The sequence below is a fragment of the Hyperolius riggenbachi genome, chromosome 1 (assembly GCF_040937935.1).
Source record: "Hyperolius riggenbachi isolate aHypRig1 chromosome 1, aHypRig1.pri, whole genome shotgun sequence".
Classification (NCBI taxonomy): Eukaryota; Metazoa; Chordata; class Amphibia; order Anura; family Hyperoliidae; genus Hyperolius; species Hyperolius riggenbachi.
The window spans coordinates 463,634,845-463,652,273 of NC_090646.1; the positions used below are offsets into that span (position 1 = coordinate 463,634,845).

The window sequence follows — 17,429 nt, forward strand, 5'->3', positions numbered from 1 at the left end:
ATAGTAATCAATGTACCCGACTGGATGCTACATTTTATATGGATCAACCCTTTGCTATACAGGTACAGCTTGATGCAATGTAAACCATCACTCTGCCACTCAAACTCCACTTTTATTATTTTGATTGGTATTGTCCAATACTACTATTGGCAGCTTGAATGATTTTGACCTTGAAATCAAACAAGATCAATCACTTTCATGGAATGCAGGATATTTCAGGCAGATGTGATCAAACTGTATTATCAGTCAGAACATCACTAGGGCCCCAGTCACAGCGGTGTGGTGCATTAAAAGTAAACATGTGCATTAACAGTAGAAGTGCAGCATATTTTCCACTGGCTGTATGCTTCACAATACCCATTTTATTATGACTTAGGCGTGGTTCACACATAAATTTGCACATTTCCAGTCCAGTCCTGTCCTGTCCTGTAAGTTTTTTTCATCAGTTTTCTATCAGTTTTACCTGACTGAACGGAAATATACACTTATTACAGTATGTGTGAACACACCCATAGAAACACATACAAAACTAACAGGACAGGCAGGGCTGTGGAGTCGGTACAAAAATCATCAGTTTACGAAACCAATGACTCCTGGTACCCAAAATTGCTCCAACTCCTTAAGGTGGCTATACACTGGTCGATTTGCCATCAGATTCGACCAACAGATAGATCCCTCTCTGATCGAATCTGATCAGAGAGGGATCATATGGCCACCTTTACTGCAAACAGATTGTGAATCGATTTCAGCCTGAACTGAAACCGATCACAATCTGTGGAGCTGCTGCTCTGGAGCCCGAAGCGGAGAAGAAACGGTCTGGAGCCCCAAGCGGAAGAAGACCAGGGGACTCGTGCCGGCTGGAGCAGGTAATGTACTACCGCTGTATTGCGTCGGTCGTCGGGCATTCTAATGACGCACTCCCGACCCGCCAGCAACCGAGAAAAATATTCCGCACGGATGGGTCAACGGGAACGGGAACGATCGATTTCGGACGGAGATCGATCATTCTGTCAGCGGTGTGCGCGGCGATTTCACAGCCGTTTCGATCACTGTGATCGAAACGGCTGTATATCGGCGGCAAAATCGTTAGGTGTATGAGCCCCTTTAGTCTAATTTTTACAAAAGCTATGGATTTGGTTCAAAAATCATCCGACTCCGACTCCTCAGTTTATTGAAACCACCTACTGCGATTCCAGGTACCCAAAACTGCTCCGACTTTACAGTCTTCAGGACAAGAAATGTACACCTTTTATGTGTGAAGACACTCATAGAAACGCATACAAAACTGATACAGAAATCAGGCTCAGGACTCTGTTTTAGAGGCTGTAATGTAAAGGGAGACTTTCTACATATCTTTTGGTCATACACAATGCTGATTCGATTTTGGACTAAGATTTATGGGCTGCTTCAATCACTATTTGGCAAAATGGTTCTGAAGGACCCATGGTCCGCATTGCTTCATGGCAAGATAGAATCTCTAAATAAACATCAGAGGACTTTGGCAGGCTTTATTTTTGTTACAGCAAAGCAAACAATTGCACGCTCTTGGAAGCAGCAATTTGTGTTGTTTGAAGAGGTTAAAAATAGGATTTCCGCATTTATAGCACAAGAAAGGATGGCCAGTATACTGGAACATAGAACTGAGAAGTTTGACAAGGTATGGGACCCTTGGCATCTCCATATTGGATTGCCCTGAAACAAACTGGTGGATTTTTGATAGTTTCAGCTCTGGTGTGGCTCTGTCTTTGGGTTTTCTCTGACCCTTTTTGCTTTTCCTCCCTTTCCCTGCTCTTCTTTTTTCTTTTCTATCTCTCTTTTCTTTCTCTCTCTTGGCCTGTTATTATTGAATATGGCTGGAAAGCTGATCTGTGTATGACATCTTGCAGACTACTGATCTTTTATTTAGTGATGAGGCTTAGCAAGTACAACAAGATTGTCTTTCTTTTTGTTTTGATGTATCTCACGGTCATGTTTTTCCACCTTTGTTTTACGCAGTCTTCCTGCGATCTGTTGTTATTGTTTTAAAACAAAATTTTAACATTTTGAAATACACTCACCTAAAGGATTATTAGGAACAGCTGTTCAATTTCTCATTAATGCAATTATCTAATCAACCAATCACATGGCAGTTGCTTCAATGCATTTAGGGGTGTGGTCCTGGTCAAGGCAATCTCCTGAACTCCAAACTGAATGTCAGAATGGGAAAGAAAGGTGATTTAAGCAATTTTGAGCGTGGCATGGTTGTTGGTGCCAGATGGGCCGGTCTGAGTATTTCACAATCTGCTCAGTTACTGGGATTTTCACGCACAACCATTTCTAGGGTTTACAAAGAATGGTGTGAAAAGGGAAAAATATCCAGTATGCGGCAGTCCTGTGGGCGAAAATGCCTTGTTCATGCTAGAGGTCAGAGGTGAATGGGCCGACTGATTCAAGCTGATAGAAGAGCACGGTTGACTGAAATAACCACTCGTTACAACCAAGGTATGCTGCAAAGCAATTGTGAAGCCACAATACGCACAACCTTGAGGCTAATGGGCTACAAAAGCGGAAGACCCCACCAGGTACCACTCATCTCCACTACAAATAGGAAAAATAGAGGCTACAATTTGCACAAGCTAACCACAATTAGGCAGTTGAAGACTGGAAAAATGTTGCCTGGTCTGATGAGTCTCGTTAGAGTCAGAATTTGGCATAAACAGAATGATAACATGGATCCATTGTGCCTTGTTACCACTGTACAGGCTGCTGGTGGTGGTGTAATGGTGTGGGGGATGTTTTCTTGACACACTTTAGGCCCCTTAGTGCCAATTGGGCATCGTTTAAATGCCACGGGCTACCTGAGCATTGTTTCTGACCATGTCCATCCCTTCATGACCACCATGTACCCATCCTCTGATGGCTACTTCCAGCAGGATAATGCACCATGTCACAAAGCTCGAATCATTTCAAATTGGTTTCTTGAACATGACAATGAGTTAGCTGTACTAAAATGGTCCCCACAGTCACCAGATCTCAACCCTTTGGGATGTGATGGAACGGGAACAACTAACACTATTTATGAAGCTGAAGGTTTACTTCTTACTACAACCTTCCATGAGATAAAAGTGTTTACATTAGAAGGTCCCAGCAAGTAAAACCAATGTGTCATGCTGTCAAACTTCACAGCTCATTACTATGGAAGTTAGCAATAGAAAAAATTATCTTCTCAAAATAGCATGATATGGGCTAACAAAAAGTATGTGTGGAATTGACCTTGTAAGGAGAATTCACACATAGCAAAAGTGTTCATGAATTCAGGCACAATTTAAGATGAGTTCATGGAGAAATCCATAAAAATGTGGTTCATTAAAGTGATTCTAACATTTAACAACTTATCTACTTCTATAACTTTTTTATGTGCTACAGGCAGGAACTGGAACACTGCTTCCTGGATGTGAGCGACAGGCTCTGCCTCCCTAAGCGACTTTTCGGTTAAGGTTAAAGCCCGGTTCAGACAGACGGCTCCCGGCATCTGTCCATGGCGTTTATTGCAAGGGGTAGGGATCCATTGTGTTGTCATTGAGATGAATGGGAGTGTTCATCTCACGCCATTTGCCTTCATAAAGTGCTGCAGTCAAGGCTACATTAAGCTTCTGGAGTCGGTTGCATTTGCAGTTACGGTCTATCCCCTTATGACTCAAACATGAGACAGCAACAATTAATGTCAAATGCTTTTCTGCATGTTAGCAGCCAAATGTTTGGCCACAGCAAAGCAAGGCGCTGGGAGACAGCCATATGAACCTGCTCTTAGTGCTGTTGTATGGTGGGATGGTTGTGTATGGCAATTCTGAATCTCATAGGTTTTGTAAATTATTATATGAAGACCATGACCTGCAGAGAAGAGACGCAAACTAGGTAAATGACCATTACAGCCAAAACCTTGTGGTAACGGCTGTGTTCCCAATGTTACACCTCGATGACCCTTTAACTGTTTTTTTTAATCTACATTTTAAACTACTACAGAGGTATTTCAAAACTTTTCAAGGCTATGACATTAATTAACTCTTCAGGCCACTTTTGGCTTATACTTAACCACTTCCCAACCACAGGTTTTTTCCCCTTAAAAACCAGAGCAATTTTCACATCACACTCCTCCCATTCATTCACCAATAACTTTATCGTTACTTATTACACCTAAATTCTCTATATGTATCCATATATGATCCATATAATGTTTCTTTCACCACAAATTAGGCTTTTTATGGGTGGTACTTTTTGCCAATAATTATTTTATTTTATATGCATTTTAAAGGGAATAATAAGAAAAAAAATGAATAAAATAATTATTTCTCAGTCTTCAGCCATTATAGTTTTTAAATAATATGTGCCACGATAGATAAAACCCACATGTTTTATTGGCCCATTTGTCCTGGTTATTACAACGTTTAAAGTGTGTCCCTAGTACAATGTATGGGGATAATATTCTATTTGGAAATAAAGGTGTATTTTTTCCATTTAGTGTTTTTGTATACTATATCAATAATTACAAGCCTTTATTTACAAAAAATAACAGTAATATACCCCCATGACATACATAATACCCTTTCCCAGAACACGCTAGTGGAAATCTACATCCTGTTTGTCGCCGCTTATATCTGACAGGACGTATATTTCAACATCGCCGCCACAAATTCTTGCCGCTCCCTCCACTCTGCCCGCGGCCGCAGCACACTTGCCCTGCCGTTAATATGATGGCAGAGCTCTGTGAGCCGGTCAGGAGCCAATTTCATGTGATCACGTGATCACATGGACTTACATTGATGACAGAGTCAGGAGCCAATGAAACAGCTCCTGACCGGCTCACAGAACTCTACCGTCATAGCAATGGCAGAGCCAGAGGCCTGCAATGATGAGTGAGCGGCATGACCGGCGAGAGCAGCGGATCTGTGCCGCGATTCAGATTTGAATTTAAAGGGTACCTGGAGTACCTGGAGTGGGTAAAAACGAAAGGTAGACACCGAGTAGCAGCAGGAAACCTCTTGATCGTCCAGAGGCTTTATGGATCCTCCTACAGCCCACCATTCCAGTGCAGGGTGCCTCTATAACAATTTCCAGCCCATCATTCTAGTGCAGGGTACCTCTATAACAATTTCCAGCCCATCATTCCAGTGCAGGGTACCTCTATAACAATTTCCAGCCCCTCATTCCAGTGCAGGGTACCTCTATAACAATTTCCAGCCCCTCATTCCAGTGCAGGGTACCCCTATAACAATTTCCAGCCCATCATTCCAGTGCAGGGTACCTCTATAACAATTTCCAGCCCATCATTCTAGTGCAGGGTACCTCTATAACAATTTCCAGCCCATCATTCTAGTGCAGGGTACCTCTATAACAATTTCCAGCCCATCATTCTAGTGCAGGGTACCTCTATAACAATTTCACTTAAGTGAGTTGAATGGGTCTCTTCTGGTTGTGATAACCGCCTTGCTTGTGCATAGATTTTTATCTCTGTGTACCAGTACTTTGGTCTCTTGGGCATGTGCATACCTTACTTCTTGTCCATACAAGCACATCTGGGCTGAATTTGTGCAAGTAAGGTCTGCACATGCCCAGGAGACCAAAGCACTGGTACACGGAGATAAAAATCCATGCACAAGCAACATCATTGCATTGGACATGTGCAAACCTTACTCGCACATGCCTAGTCCAAGAGCGCAGCCAGAAGATGAGGAGGCACCCTGTGCTTGAACAGTGGGCTCTACGAGGATATCATGGTGTACTTTATTAGTTTATGACTAATGGTGTCAACAGAAGAACACTCAGTTAGGTCTCTTTCACACTCCATATATTTTGATCCGACTATTTAAATGCATGCAATTTTCTGATCGCAAACAGTAAATGATCAATCAGACAGTGAAGCAGCACTCAATGGCACATGCACATTTGGGTGCAGAAAGCCAGGAAGTCATGCTTATTTGTCAGGATAGATGGTAAGTGAAGCCATGTGGGGGAGGGGGAACAGTTTGAGGAATTAGGTCATGTTAGAGGTTGATTAGGGTTAGCGGAAATTATCAGGTTAGGTTGGGGCCAAAAGTAAATCAGATGGTAGGTAGGGATTGAAATGCTGGATGCTAAATGAAAGTTTACCAAATATTGCATCTCCTGCTACCTTCACCATGAAACTGTTAATTGAAGCAATTGCAAACATGGAAAATGGGAGACTAGTCAAATATCGTGGAGCTTTAGTAATACGTTTTATCTACATCTGACTAACGACTCTCAAATTTAACAGTGGCTCTCTGAAAAAGTCATATTTAGGTATCTATAAAGTAAAGCAGTACAAATCTACTGTAAAATATGTAGTTCTTGGCCTTTTTATAAATATTTACTCTTCTCTAAATCTTTTTTTTTTTTTAAACAAATAGTTGTAAATGAAAAGTGTGATTGTAGCAGAGGGAGAGAATGGTTAAACAGACCTGCAGCAGCATATTGCCATAATGAGATTACAGCAGCACAACTGAAAGGGACAGCTTTATTAAGTAACATTTTGTGATCCTATGAGCTGTGCAGTGAGCATTTCTCTGTTACATGTTAACACAATGTTTGATAGTGTTTTACAGCCCTGGAAGGAGGTTGGCCACATGACAGGAGGCATTCGCACAGGGTTTTGACTCTTCACACCACTTATCCGACCTTTCGATTCAAAATAAGAAAAATCACGAGCTCCCTCTTTCAGGCCAGTAGGCACCAGGCGGGTGGCAGATGGCAAGTTTTCGTGCGTTACTTGTCTGCTGTCATTCAGCTAGATAAATGCCGGGTCTGTAGAGAGGGGTAGAGGAGAGGGGGAGGTTGATGAAAAAGAAACAATTAACCTAAAAACAAAACAATAGAGACACGTGTCAGTCGGCTCTAGCCGTTTGTGGACACAATGGGCAATCATTCAATAACAGAACCAACTGTTGCAAAGCAGTCAGGCCTGCCCAGCTTTCAAATCATGTTGTTTGATCTAGTTTGTTTATGATTCGGCCAATGGGAGTGCTGGAATAAAGGTCAGCTGGGTCCTCTTTCTTCCACTACAGCCTTTCATCCTGCAAAATTGCACAAGGATATTATGGGCAGGGGCCGAGGCATTTATGCTGTGCTACAATAGCTCCTTCGCAGAAGACTGATCACAATGTAATCAGAATTGTTCAGGTTGGCACTGCATGACCTGGGGAGGCAGCTTTGCAGCCAGTGAGAGGTTACAGCTTTTACATGTCACTTATGGCTGAATGAAGACTTTATATTCATTCCCACATGCCATTTCTGTGTGTTATATATTGCCCTTTTTACATAAAGATGAGAGCTGTAGGCACGTGTTTATTGTATGAATACAAATCATATTAATAGTAGTGACATACTAGCTGCATGTATGCTGTGACCATTCTTTATTTGGGCCTAAGGGAAACCTGAAATAAAAGAAATATGTATACAGGTTGTTCCTTACTTATGAACACCCGAATAACCCACCAATATAAACGAGAAATTAAAATAAATCTTGTCGTTTTTTGAGAAAATTCAAGGGAAAATGTTTTTTAAACTAGTAAAATGACATTTTGCTTGTGGTATACTGAGGGCACAGGGGGGCAGAGGTGACACAGTGAAGAGGCACTGAAGGCACAGTGGAACAGAGGTGTGACAGAGGAGGACACTGGAGGCTCAGGGGGTGTAGAGGAGGCACAGGTGACAGAGATAGCACAGTGTTTCTACTTATGGACAGAGTCAGGTTAAGAACAAACCTACAGTCCCTATCATGTTCATTAACATCATGCTGGGTACACATAATTCAATTTCCCGTCCAACTGACCGAACAGGTTCGATCAGGAGCAGTTTGGATACAGATAATAATAAGGACAGCTGACATTGGTAATGAAGGGGAAAGTGAAGCATTCACCCAGCAGGGGCACAGGGCTGTGCTCATACCTGACTCTGTTATGTTCCCCAGGGCTGCTCCATGCTCTGTACACACGCTGCTCTTCCATGCTCTGTACACACGCTGCTGCTTCATCCAATGTCAACTGTAGCAGGGAAAGAAATGGGGCAGTGCTGTGAACTGCAGGATGCCTGCAGATATTCTGGTGTCTCAACTTGTGCCTGTCCCCAGACACTGCTCCCGGCTCTGGTCTGAGGGGGGATTCTGGGCAGCTGTAATCCCCCCGTGTTTGCCTATGGTGCACATATATGCACCTTTACAAAAAGAGCCCTTAAAAAGAAAATAACAATTTGAGACTGCTTGGAAGTTGAATTTATCCTTAATACTACACAAAAAAATAAAATGATGTCAAGTTAATTTCAGTTCAGGATGTTTTAATGCCTTTTTTTCACACATATCGAACAATCATTTTCCCATTAAAAACATACCTCTATGAAAAACAAGCACAATAGTAAATGATGGCATTCTTTCTCAACGTTATTACATGCATTATTACATGTTCTGTTTAGCAAGTACCCACTATTGTGGGTAAATTATTTGAAATACCCCTTGATTCATATGTATTTGCAAGGAGTACTCCATAATTATGTATAAATAATTTTGAATTTGCTACCAATGCATATTCATGTTTGTTTATATCTGATTTATTTTAGTCTTAACGCTGCTATTAGGAATTGACTGTGAATAAATTCAACTGAACCAAACTTAAATTGAAACTTAAATGAAAATTAACCAATGAGATAAACAATGGTATCTATCCTCCAACTCCTAGAAATGACTTTTTTTTAGATATCCCGTGCTTTTATATTTGAACATTTACAAAGTAGAATGAATGTTTTATCCCAGTATTAAGTCATGTTAAAAAAACTAAATTAATTGTTTTGTCTCAGCTCGATGAAACAGTCTATCCCATGTCTCGGAGTGCTATGATATTTGAACTATTGACTTTTTGTAATCTATTCTCTGCTCTCAGAAGCCCTCTTCTCTGCCAGGAAAGTATTTTATGGCTGTAATTCCTTATCAGTGAGGGAAGTTATAGTCCGACTGAGTCCCGACTGGAGGAAAACTGTCAGTTGCACAGCTGATTATTAACTCTTACAGGCAGAGAGAGAAGAAAAGTAACACAGCATATGTATTTGTGTACTTGGCACTGTACATACACATGTCTATCTCATCGTGTCACTTAAGCTTCCCTTTAAGTATTTCTTAAGGAACACATACCACATGTGTTGAGAATCCAGGATCTATGGGACAATCATCACACTTTCAAAACTGTACTACCGGTTTCTGGTTGATTTACACAATTTAATTATACTGTTTGTATTTTATTATTATTAGTTTTTACCTGCCACAGATATGCTATTGGATAAATGTGTCAGCGTTGCATGTTTTAAAAAAATTTGTGTTTATATCAATGATTGCAGACTTTTGAATTCTGACACTACACAAATACGAGATGAGGATATCCCCAGCGACCTCCAATCCTTATCATGGCTGACCTCTGTGGATGTGCCCAGGTTACAGCAGATGACCAATTCAAGGATGGAGTACAGCCTTTCCTCTCAGAACTCAGTATTACAGCAGCCAGGTATAATACGTACAACCATGAAGTATAGTGTAAACTTTAATGAAATGTGTAAATAAATGATGAATTTTGAATGACTTTTAATATTGTTTCATACCAAGGTTTGGCTGGCACAGTGCCTGGACAAATGATTCATATACCAGCAAGCATGCAGCAAAGCATTCTGGGTCTCAATACCATGACTACACATGGCGCCAGTGTGAGTGTTGAATCTTCTTTTCTTTCTCTCTTTTTTTTATTGAAATCTTATATACAAACTAACTTATACTTTTGCCCATTAGATGAACCAGTATAATCTGAGTGGACACTTGTCTCCTGGTATTCAGTCTCAGCAGCCTCTCTATCAGCCTCATTCTCAGCAAATCTACGCACTATCTCAGGGCTCTCAGCAGGTATGTGGTTTTTCCTGTTGTGTTACCTGTTAAAGGGAGATTTCTGATTTCCATTTGCCAAAGTTCAAATATGCACAGCATTCTCTAATCATACTCAGTCAATGCTGAGTTCACATAGACGTTTCAGAGAGAGTTAGAAACTTTGTAGCAGACAGCACTCCCCAGAATTAATGATGTGCCAGGTCAAAGGGTCCAGCAGCACTCAAGACCCAACTTGTCAGAAAAGAGATGAAGACCGGCACCATCCAGTAGATATAGCTCAAATAAATTTATTAGAAAGGCATCATGACATAATGAACGACGCTTCGGAGGACAAAACGTTGTCCTCCGAAACGTCGTTCATTATGTCATGATGTCTTTCTAATAAATGTATTTGAGCTATATCTACTAGATGGTGCCGGTCTTCATCTCTTTTCAGAGAGAGTTAGGCCTGGCTCCCACTTGTGCCAGAGCAGCAAGAGCAGACAGTGTAATGTCTGCTCTGATGGTCTGGCTGCAGCTTGGGGGAGTTGCACTACCCCCATAGGCAATATGGGGGAATACATCCGCCTGCCCGGGACTATCGTGGACTGCACAGAAGTGCGGTCCGCTTACTGCCACTGATCCCATGGATCCGTTGCAGAGTGGCTAGTGTGAACGTCTCCTATTTATAAAATAGGAGCTGTTCACTAAATGAGTGCAGAATGGATAAAAACATGTCCGTTCTCCGCTCTGTTGGGAACAGAGCCTTAAGCTTCGTACACCTGCTAGAGGTAACTCGGTCCAGGCAGCCCATAAGGACCGATTCTGCTGAAAATCCAGGCCGGCTAGTGATGCATCTCTATAGCCTTGGCCCTGTAATGTAATCCGAGGGATCGGAGGACATGCTTCGGATGTGTGTATGAGGCTTTTGACTGGGTTCACACTGACATAAAAATATGTTCTGCGAATTGGAACAGTTCACCATGCATGCAGATGGATCCTATGCTAGCCAATATTCACATCTGTCTCGTTTGGTACACATTTCTTTGTTCAGTTGTCATAAGTGTGTAATCACATGCCACTGCAAATGATGTTTTTGGTTACGTTATATGCACAATGTGATGCAATTCCCCAGTGTGAATCATACATTGCTCATTTTTGCTGTTTATTTTTTGCCGTAGTGTTCTCCAGGTGGGATATATAGTGGTTGCTACCGAGCACAGCAGTTATCTCAGGTGCGCCTGGCAGCACACCCTGCACAGGATCTCCACCCCAAGAACTACCCCAAGCCTATATACTCATACAGGTGACCACTGACTGATATTATGCATGTGACAGCCTCTCTGTGCTTATTTTCATGCTTTTTGTGGCATGCAATCTCACATGTTATTTCTCTGTAACAGTTGTCTTATCGCAATGGCCTTAAAAAACAGCAAGACTGGCAGCCTGCCTGTGAGTGAAATCTACAGTTTCATGAAGGAGCACTTTCCATATTTTAAGGTACTAAATGAGGAGACTGATCAGCCTGCCACACAGCAGTGGAGCTCATTATATTTCATCTTGTAATATATAGTAATCCTGTCTGCTGCTGTAGCAGTGTGTTAACCTCTTCAGGACCACTGGCTTTACCCCCTTTTGCTTATGAGGCTGGAGGAAGCCCCGGGTAAGTATCAAGTTGCGTTTCAGCTGTCTCTGGTTTCCTGTTAGGTGATCTATATGAAATGTTCGGTTACTGAGAGTTCTAAAGCCAGTAGAAAATATACCTGGTCTCTCAGAAGCATACATGTAAAAAGGACGCCGGTAAGTTTGGGCACAGGGTGAAGACGATAAATGTCTTACCCTGCTGTATTACATCTCCCAGTGGCCATATTTATTATTTCCCCTCCAACAATACAATACAATGGGATTAAGATGCAATTTGGCTTCCAGCTATTGGTGGCAGCCAAACTGTGCTGTTTTTATCGTAATTTAGGCTCCGTCTTTGCCGGTGCCCTAATCACTCTCTGAGCACCGCTACAGCCAGCACCCAAATGTGCTCGGTCATGCGGTGCCCTTTTTCCCTGTCTCACCCCCAGAATGCCTGGTGGTGATTCTGCATAGTTAATCAGCTGAGGGTGAACATCAGTGGGAGGGCGGGGCTACATTCAATATACAGCAATATAAAACTAAAGGAAGTGTTTCTGATGCTGAAAATGACTGTGAAAGTGGCTATCCTGGATAATTTACTGCATTCTACTAGATGTCACTACGGTGCCTCATTAATGTAACTTGCTGCCTGACCACCTCTTACATTTGCATCTGTGTCAATGAAATCAGAACCGAGAGTAGTACGGAGGCTACCTTATCTGTTTCCTTTTAGAAAAGCCCAGTTGAGTTGTAAAATAGGCCACTGCAGCTTTAAGGCCAAGCTGTAGGGCCGTACAACACAGCACACAAGTGATTCCTCCCCCCCCCCTTTTTTTTTCTTCCCACCAACAGAGCTCTCAGTTAGTGGGGTCTGATCGCCCCCCCCCCCCCCCCCCCCCAGCTGTTTATTTATTTATTTTTTTGACAAATATTTATTTTCTTTATTTTTAAATAAAAATGTCTATTTTTATTTTATTTTTCCCAACCCTCCCTCCCGTGTGCGAGAGATAACGGTGCTGGAGACTTGGGCGCAGGATTCAGCCGGTATTTGGCTGATCCTGCTGCTGCACAAGTTCCCGGCCGTGTTAAATACTATTCCCCCTCCAGGTCGCCACAGATAGTGGGGAATGAAATAATTTGGCTTCCAGCAATTGCTGGAAGCCGAATTATTATGTTTTAAAAGTAACTTCAGCTCCGTCTTCTGACGGCGCTGAAGTTAATCCCTGTGACTGCTATAGCCGTAATTCCTATTACAGCCTATGGTGGCGCCGGCTGCGCCCAAATCTCCTGCGCTGGTTTCAGCGTGTTCGCTCCCTCCCCCGGCCAGCCTATCACAGCGATTGGCTGTGATAGGCTTCAGCCTATCACTGCTGATCGCTAATGTGACTCACAGGGGGACAGCCTTGTCACATGGCTGTCCCCAGTACAACGCTGCTGTAGATCGCAGCGCTGTACACGCTAATTAGACGGGGGTTTCGCCATGTAACAGTCTATGTGCTCCGTTAGATGGTCCTGGGGCTGCCGCCGCGGTCACGCCCATCGGCGTGACGCGGTTGTTAGGTAGTTAAAGGAACACTATTGATTAACTTTTTTTTTCAATTGAGATAGGAAATGTTAGGGAAGTGCTGCTAATTACTGGTGTATACATTTGAATCTTTATCTCTTTATTTACTGTTATCTAATTATTTTCACATTTTTCTGACAGCAGTCTGCTGTAATTTTGATGACAGAATGAGCCATGAGGGGAGGGGGGAATTCCCTCACAGTGTATCTGTTAATCCTGTGTGTGTAGAGAGCTCAGGCAGAGACAGGCAGAGCTTTCTCTCACAGAGAGCAGAGGAAATGTATCATTTATGTATGTGCAACATAAACATTTGTAATTGTGTGTGTGAAACCTGATACCTGACAGGCTTTTGTTTTCATATAACTCTGCTTCAATATTACATTGTTTTTAGAATGTCAGACTGCAGAGATCCTTGATGACCTTTGCAAATCAAACATTCCATACGTAGCTAATATCTACACATAAGGCTTTTGCCTCTGATATTTAACATGAAAAGTAGGAAAATGTTTACACAGCTACTTAAGGTTCGTACACACGCTCTATTTGCAGGAACGAAGGGTCCGTCAGACCCTCCCGCTGGGCGGGCGTTCCAGCTACAGTAGAGAGTGTGTACAGTCTAGAAAAACACAAGATTGATTCCTGTCAAGAGTATCTAAATCTGGATTTGTGGTGGGGGGAATCTTTATAGCACCTTAAACCAGGGGTCTCAAACTCAATTTACCCGGGGGCCGCAGGAGGCAAAGTCAGGATGAGGCTGGGCCGCATAAGGGAGTTCACGTGTCCCCGCCCAAATCGCCCCAGGGGGCAATCCGCCGGCATTTCCTGGAAGGGGCAGAGCTTTCAGCTTCAGCTCTGCCCCTCCTGACATCAATCGCGGCGGATCGCCGCCTCTCCCCGCTCCTCTCACTCTTCCTTCACAGAGAGGGGCGGGGGAGAGGCGGCGATCCATTCGGCGATTGACGTCAGGAGGGGCAGAGCTACAGCTGGAAGCTCTGCCCCTCAGCGCAGTTGTGGATGTTTGCCCGGGGGATTTGGGGGCTCTGCAGCCCTTGTTTAGCGGCGGGGATGCGGCGGATTACTTGGGAGCACTGAAGCGAACTATAAGGTAAAATGGGCAAATATAGTTCGCTTCCGTGTCGCTTTTGCCGGCAGGCAGGGCCGGTTTAAGCAACAATGGGGCCCTAGAGCAAAATAAACCTGCCCCCCCCAACAGATACCCTGGAACAAAAATCATCGGCATTAAGGGACCTTTTTTGCAGCTGGTATAGTCAGGGTGTGAAGCCCCAATCGGTCGGAGCTCCACATTCTGGCTACCCCAGCCTGCATGGGGGACAAGGGGTTAAAAAGTTTCAGGAGGGGGGACCCCACATAATTTTTTTTAAAAAAAATTCCCACACTCTAAACATAAAAAAAAATAAAAAAATGGGGAAATAGGAAAAAATGCCAGGAATCTTCATACAGCCATATTGCGGCTGTATAGCGATCCCTGGCCAAAGCGCTGCGGCTGCGTATGGACCCCCTGGAAACCCTGTCTGGAAATGTATTGCTCTTTCTTTTGATACATGTCAAATTACACTACCGTTAGGTTTGCTACTAAAAGTGACATTTACCGCATTTAAAAATATACTATTTTCCTTCGAAACTTTAAAATTGATTTTCTCAAAAACTATAAAGTCTTTTTGAAAAATTGTTTTTTCCTCTTATTCCTAATGATCTCCTTAACATATCCTGCAAATTTAGGGTTTCTAGCATTTAAGGTGGATTTGCTATTAACCATTAAAGTCGGCAGGTTTTTAAATGTGTATTTTTTTTCCTTTGCAACTTTAAAATCGATTTTCTCAAAAACTATAAGGCCGATTTGAAAAATTTTTTTTTCCTCTTGTAGCCACTGGAGGCTCCTACAAGCTCTGGGGCCCTGGGGCCACAAAATATTGTATCGCGGGCCGCAAATGGCCCGCGGGCCGCGAGTTTGAGACCCCTGCCTTAAACAATCTTAGTTGGGAATAGGACGATCAGACATAGGAAAAATACTGACAGTGGTCTGATTATGGAATATTAGTCCATCCCAAATAGTAAATAACGCATATGAAATTTCATTTTAATTGGTCTAATAAAAGTTATATTTTATAGATATATATATGTAGATACTCTTGACAGGAATCAATCTTATGTTTTTCTAGTAATAATCAGTATATGTGTATTGAGTGTGTACAGTCTGTCGGCAGACTGATTCAGAAACAGCCTTATCAGTCTGCCTGACAGACTGTGCACACGCTCTACTGTCCCTGGAACACCAGCCCAGCGGGAGGGTCTGACGGACCCGTCGTTCCTGCAAATAGAGCGTGTGTACGAACCTTTAGACATTATTTGTACATTGTCATTGTCAGCACTTGGTTTGATAGGGTTCCTTTAAAGCATGGAACTGGGCCATTCTAATACACTTCCTGATGATTTTGATTGGCTCAGTTCAAGCTGCATACAATTTACATTAACTCTGCATGCAAACAATATTAGCATCTCATTAAACCTTCTGACCTGTTGGTTGTTTCAGACCCCTGTACATGCCTTTTTAAAGATTGGAAACCTTATTGATATTAACAGCTTCCTCTTCTGCCTCATTCCAGACAGCCCCAGATGGCTGGAAAAACTCTGTCCGGCACAATCTATCCCTAAACAAATGCTTTGAAAAGGTGGAGAACAAGCTGAGCGGATCCTCACGCAAAGGATGTCTTTGGGCATTAAACCCAGCCAAGATTGACAAAATGGAGGAGGAGATGCAGAAGTGGAAGAGGAAGGACCTGCCAGCAATTCGGAGGAGTATGGCTAACCCAGGTGAGGCTAAAGGTTATGGCTAACTATTCTACCGCTTCCATGTAGTGTTTACCCACACAATCTGTTCATGTTCTGTATTCAAAATCTGTTGCCCCTCATACTACATGGAGGAGTTAAACTCTTTGGCCAATCAAAACTGTGTACTATTGAAATGAACAATGCCCTAACCTGGCATGTGGTCAAGTATTAGTTCTGGTAACCTTATTTAGCTTTAGTACCCTTAAACAACTACTTACTTATCAGGGGCTGACTATAGACATGAATGAGTTTCTGCATTTGGCTGCTTCCATCCAGTTAGGGCCCATGCAATTCTATAGGGATTTAGATGCGTTTTTAAAAGCAGCATGCGAATGGGGTGGCAGCCTATTGATTTCCCTGTCCGAATTTGCATGCAGGAAAATGCTGAAAATTCACAGTAATGGAAAAGGGCTCTTAAAATGTACCAGAGACTAAATAGATTCAACGTTTTATACATACCTGAGGCTTCCTCCAGCCCCATCCGCATGGATCACTCCCACGCCGCCGTCCTTAGTCTTCTCCTTCTTTGGTACCGGGTCCCGTAAATTAAGCCAGTTGCGGCCAGCATGAGCAAGCGCAGTGCGCTCTCTCCGGCGGGTGGGAGCTACTGAGCCTGCGCAGTACTATTCTCTGCCAGAGAGAGATGGAGAGATCGCAGTGCACATGCCCAGACTGGCTGTGGCTGGCTGAACTTACGGGGCCCGATACAGAAGACGGAGAAGACTGAGGATGGCGGTGTGTGAGCGATGCATGGTGATGGGGCTGGAGGAAGACCCAGGTATGTATAAAATTTTGAATCTATTTTGTCTCTGGTTTCCTTTAAGGAATCCATTTCCTGTTTATAGTATCATTAGATAATCTAGCAAACAAGTATTGTTTAGAAATTCTTACGCCCTATTATTTTCACTGTGATCAGAGCTTCTTCCTGTGTCTCCCTTTTCTTATTCTGAAATAGGAAATTTATGCCCATTGGCCATTGCACTGGTTAGATGTGTGAAATTGAGCAGCCTGTTCAGATGTCTATGCATGTGTGTTAGAGTCCGTGGTTTTAAAGAACATACAAGGTGTTAAATTAACTACTTCCCGACCGCCGTATAGACAAATGGCGGCCGGGAAGCTGACGCCGCAAGGACCGCCGTATAGACAAAATGCGGCGGTCCTTGTATGGGCGTGGGCGGAGCGATCGCGTCATCCGTGACGCGATCCTCCGCCGGGAGTCGGAAGCCTGGCATTTTGCCTCTGCTCGCCGGCCACTTAGCAGAGCCGGCGAGCGGAGGAATCCGTAACAATGGCCAATCAGAATGTATAAGGCACTTTGTTAAGTAAACAAAGTGCCTTATACGTGCTTCCTCCTCGCCTCGTGGTCTCATTGTTGCAGAGACCACTAGCGAGGAGGAAGCACTTTGTGAGTATACAGCACACACGTTTTTTTTTGCCTACAGCCCCCCTGATCTCCCACCCCAGGCCTCATACCCCCCCTGATCACCCCAGCAGACCCCT

The 17,429-nt window shown here is 43.2% G+C and overlaps 1 protein-coding gene across 1 annotated transcript in view; it reads left to right on the forward strand.

Annotated features, from left to right (window-relative positions):
- FOXN4 (forkhead box N4) overlaps positions 1-17,429 on the forward strand; it is a 51,924-nt gene that overhangs the window by 21,342 nt on the left and 13,153 nt on the right. The window contains exons 3-8 of the mRNA XM_068271482.1: positions 9,376-9,539; positions 9,638-9,735; positions 9,818-9,928; positions 11,071-11,195; positions 11,293-11,389; positions 15,704-15,911. Coding sequence (XP_068127583.1) covers positions 9,376-9,539; positions 9,638-9,735; positions 9,818-9,928; positions 11,071-11,195; positions 11,293-11,389; positions 15,704-15,911 — 803 coding nt within the window. The remainder of the gene's footprint in view (positions 1-9,375; positions 9,540-9,637; positions 9,736-9,817; positions 9,929-11,070; positions 11,196-11,292; positions 11,390-15,703; positions 15,912-17,429) is intronic.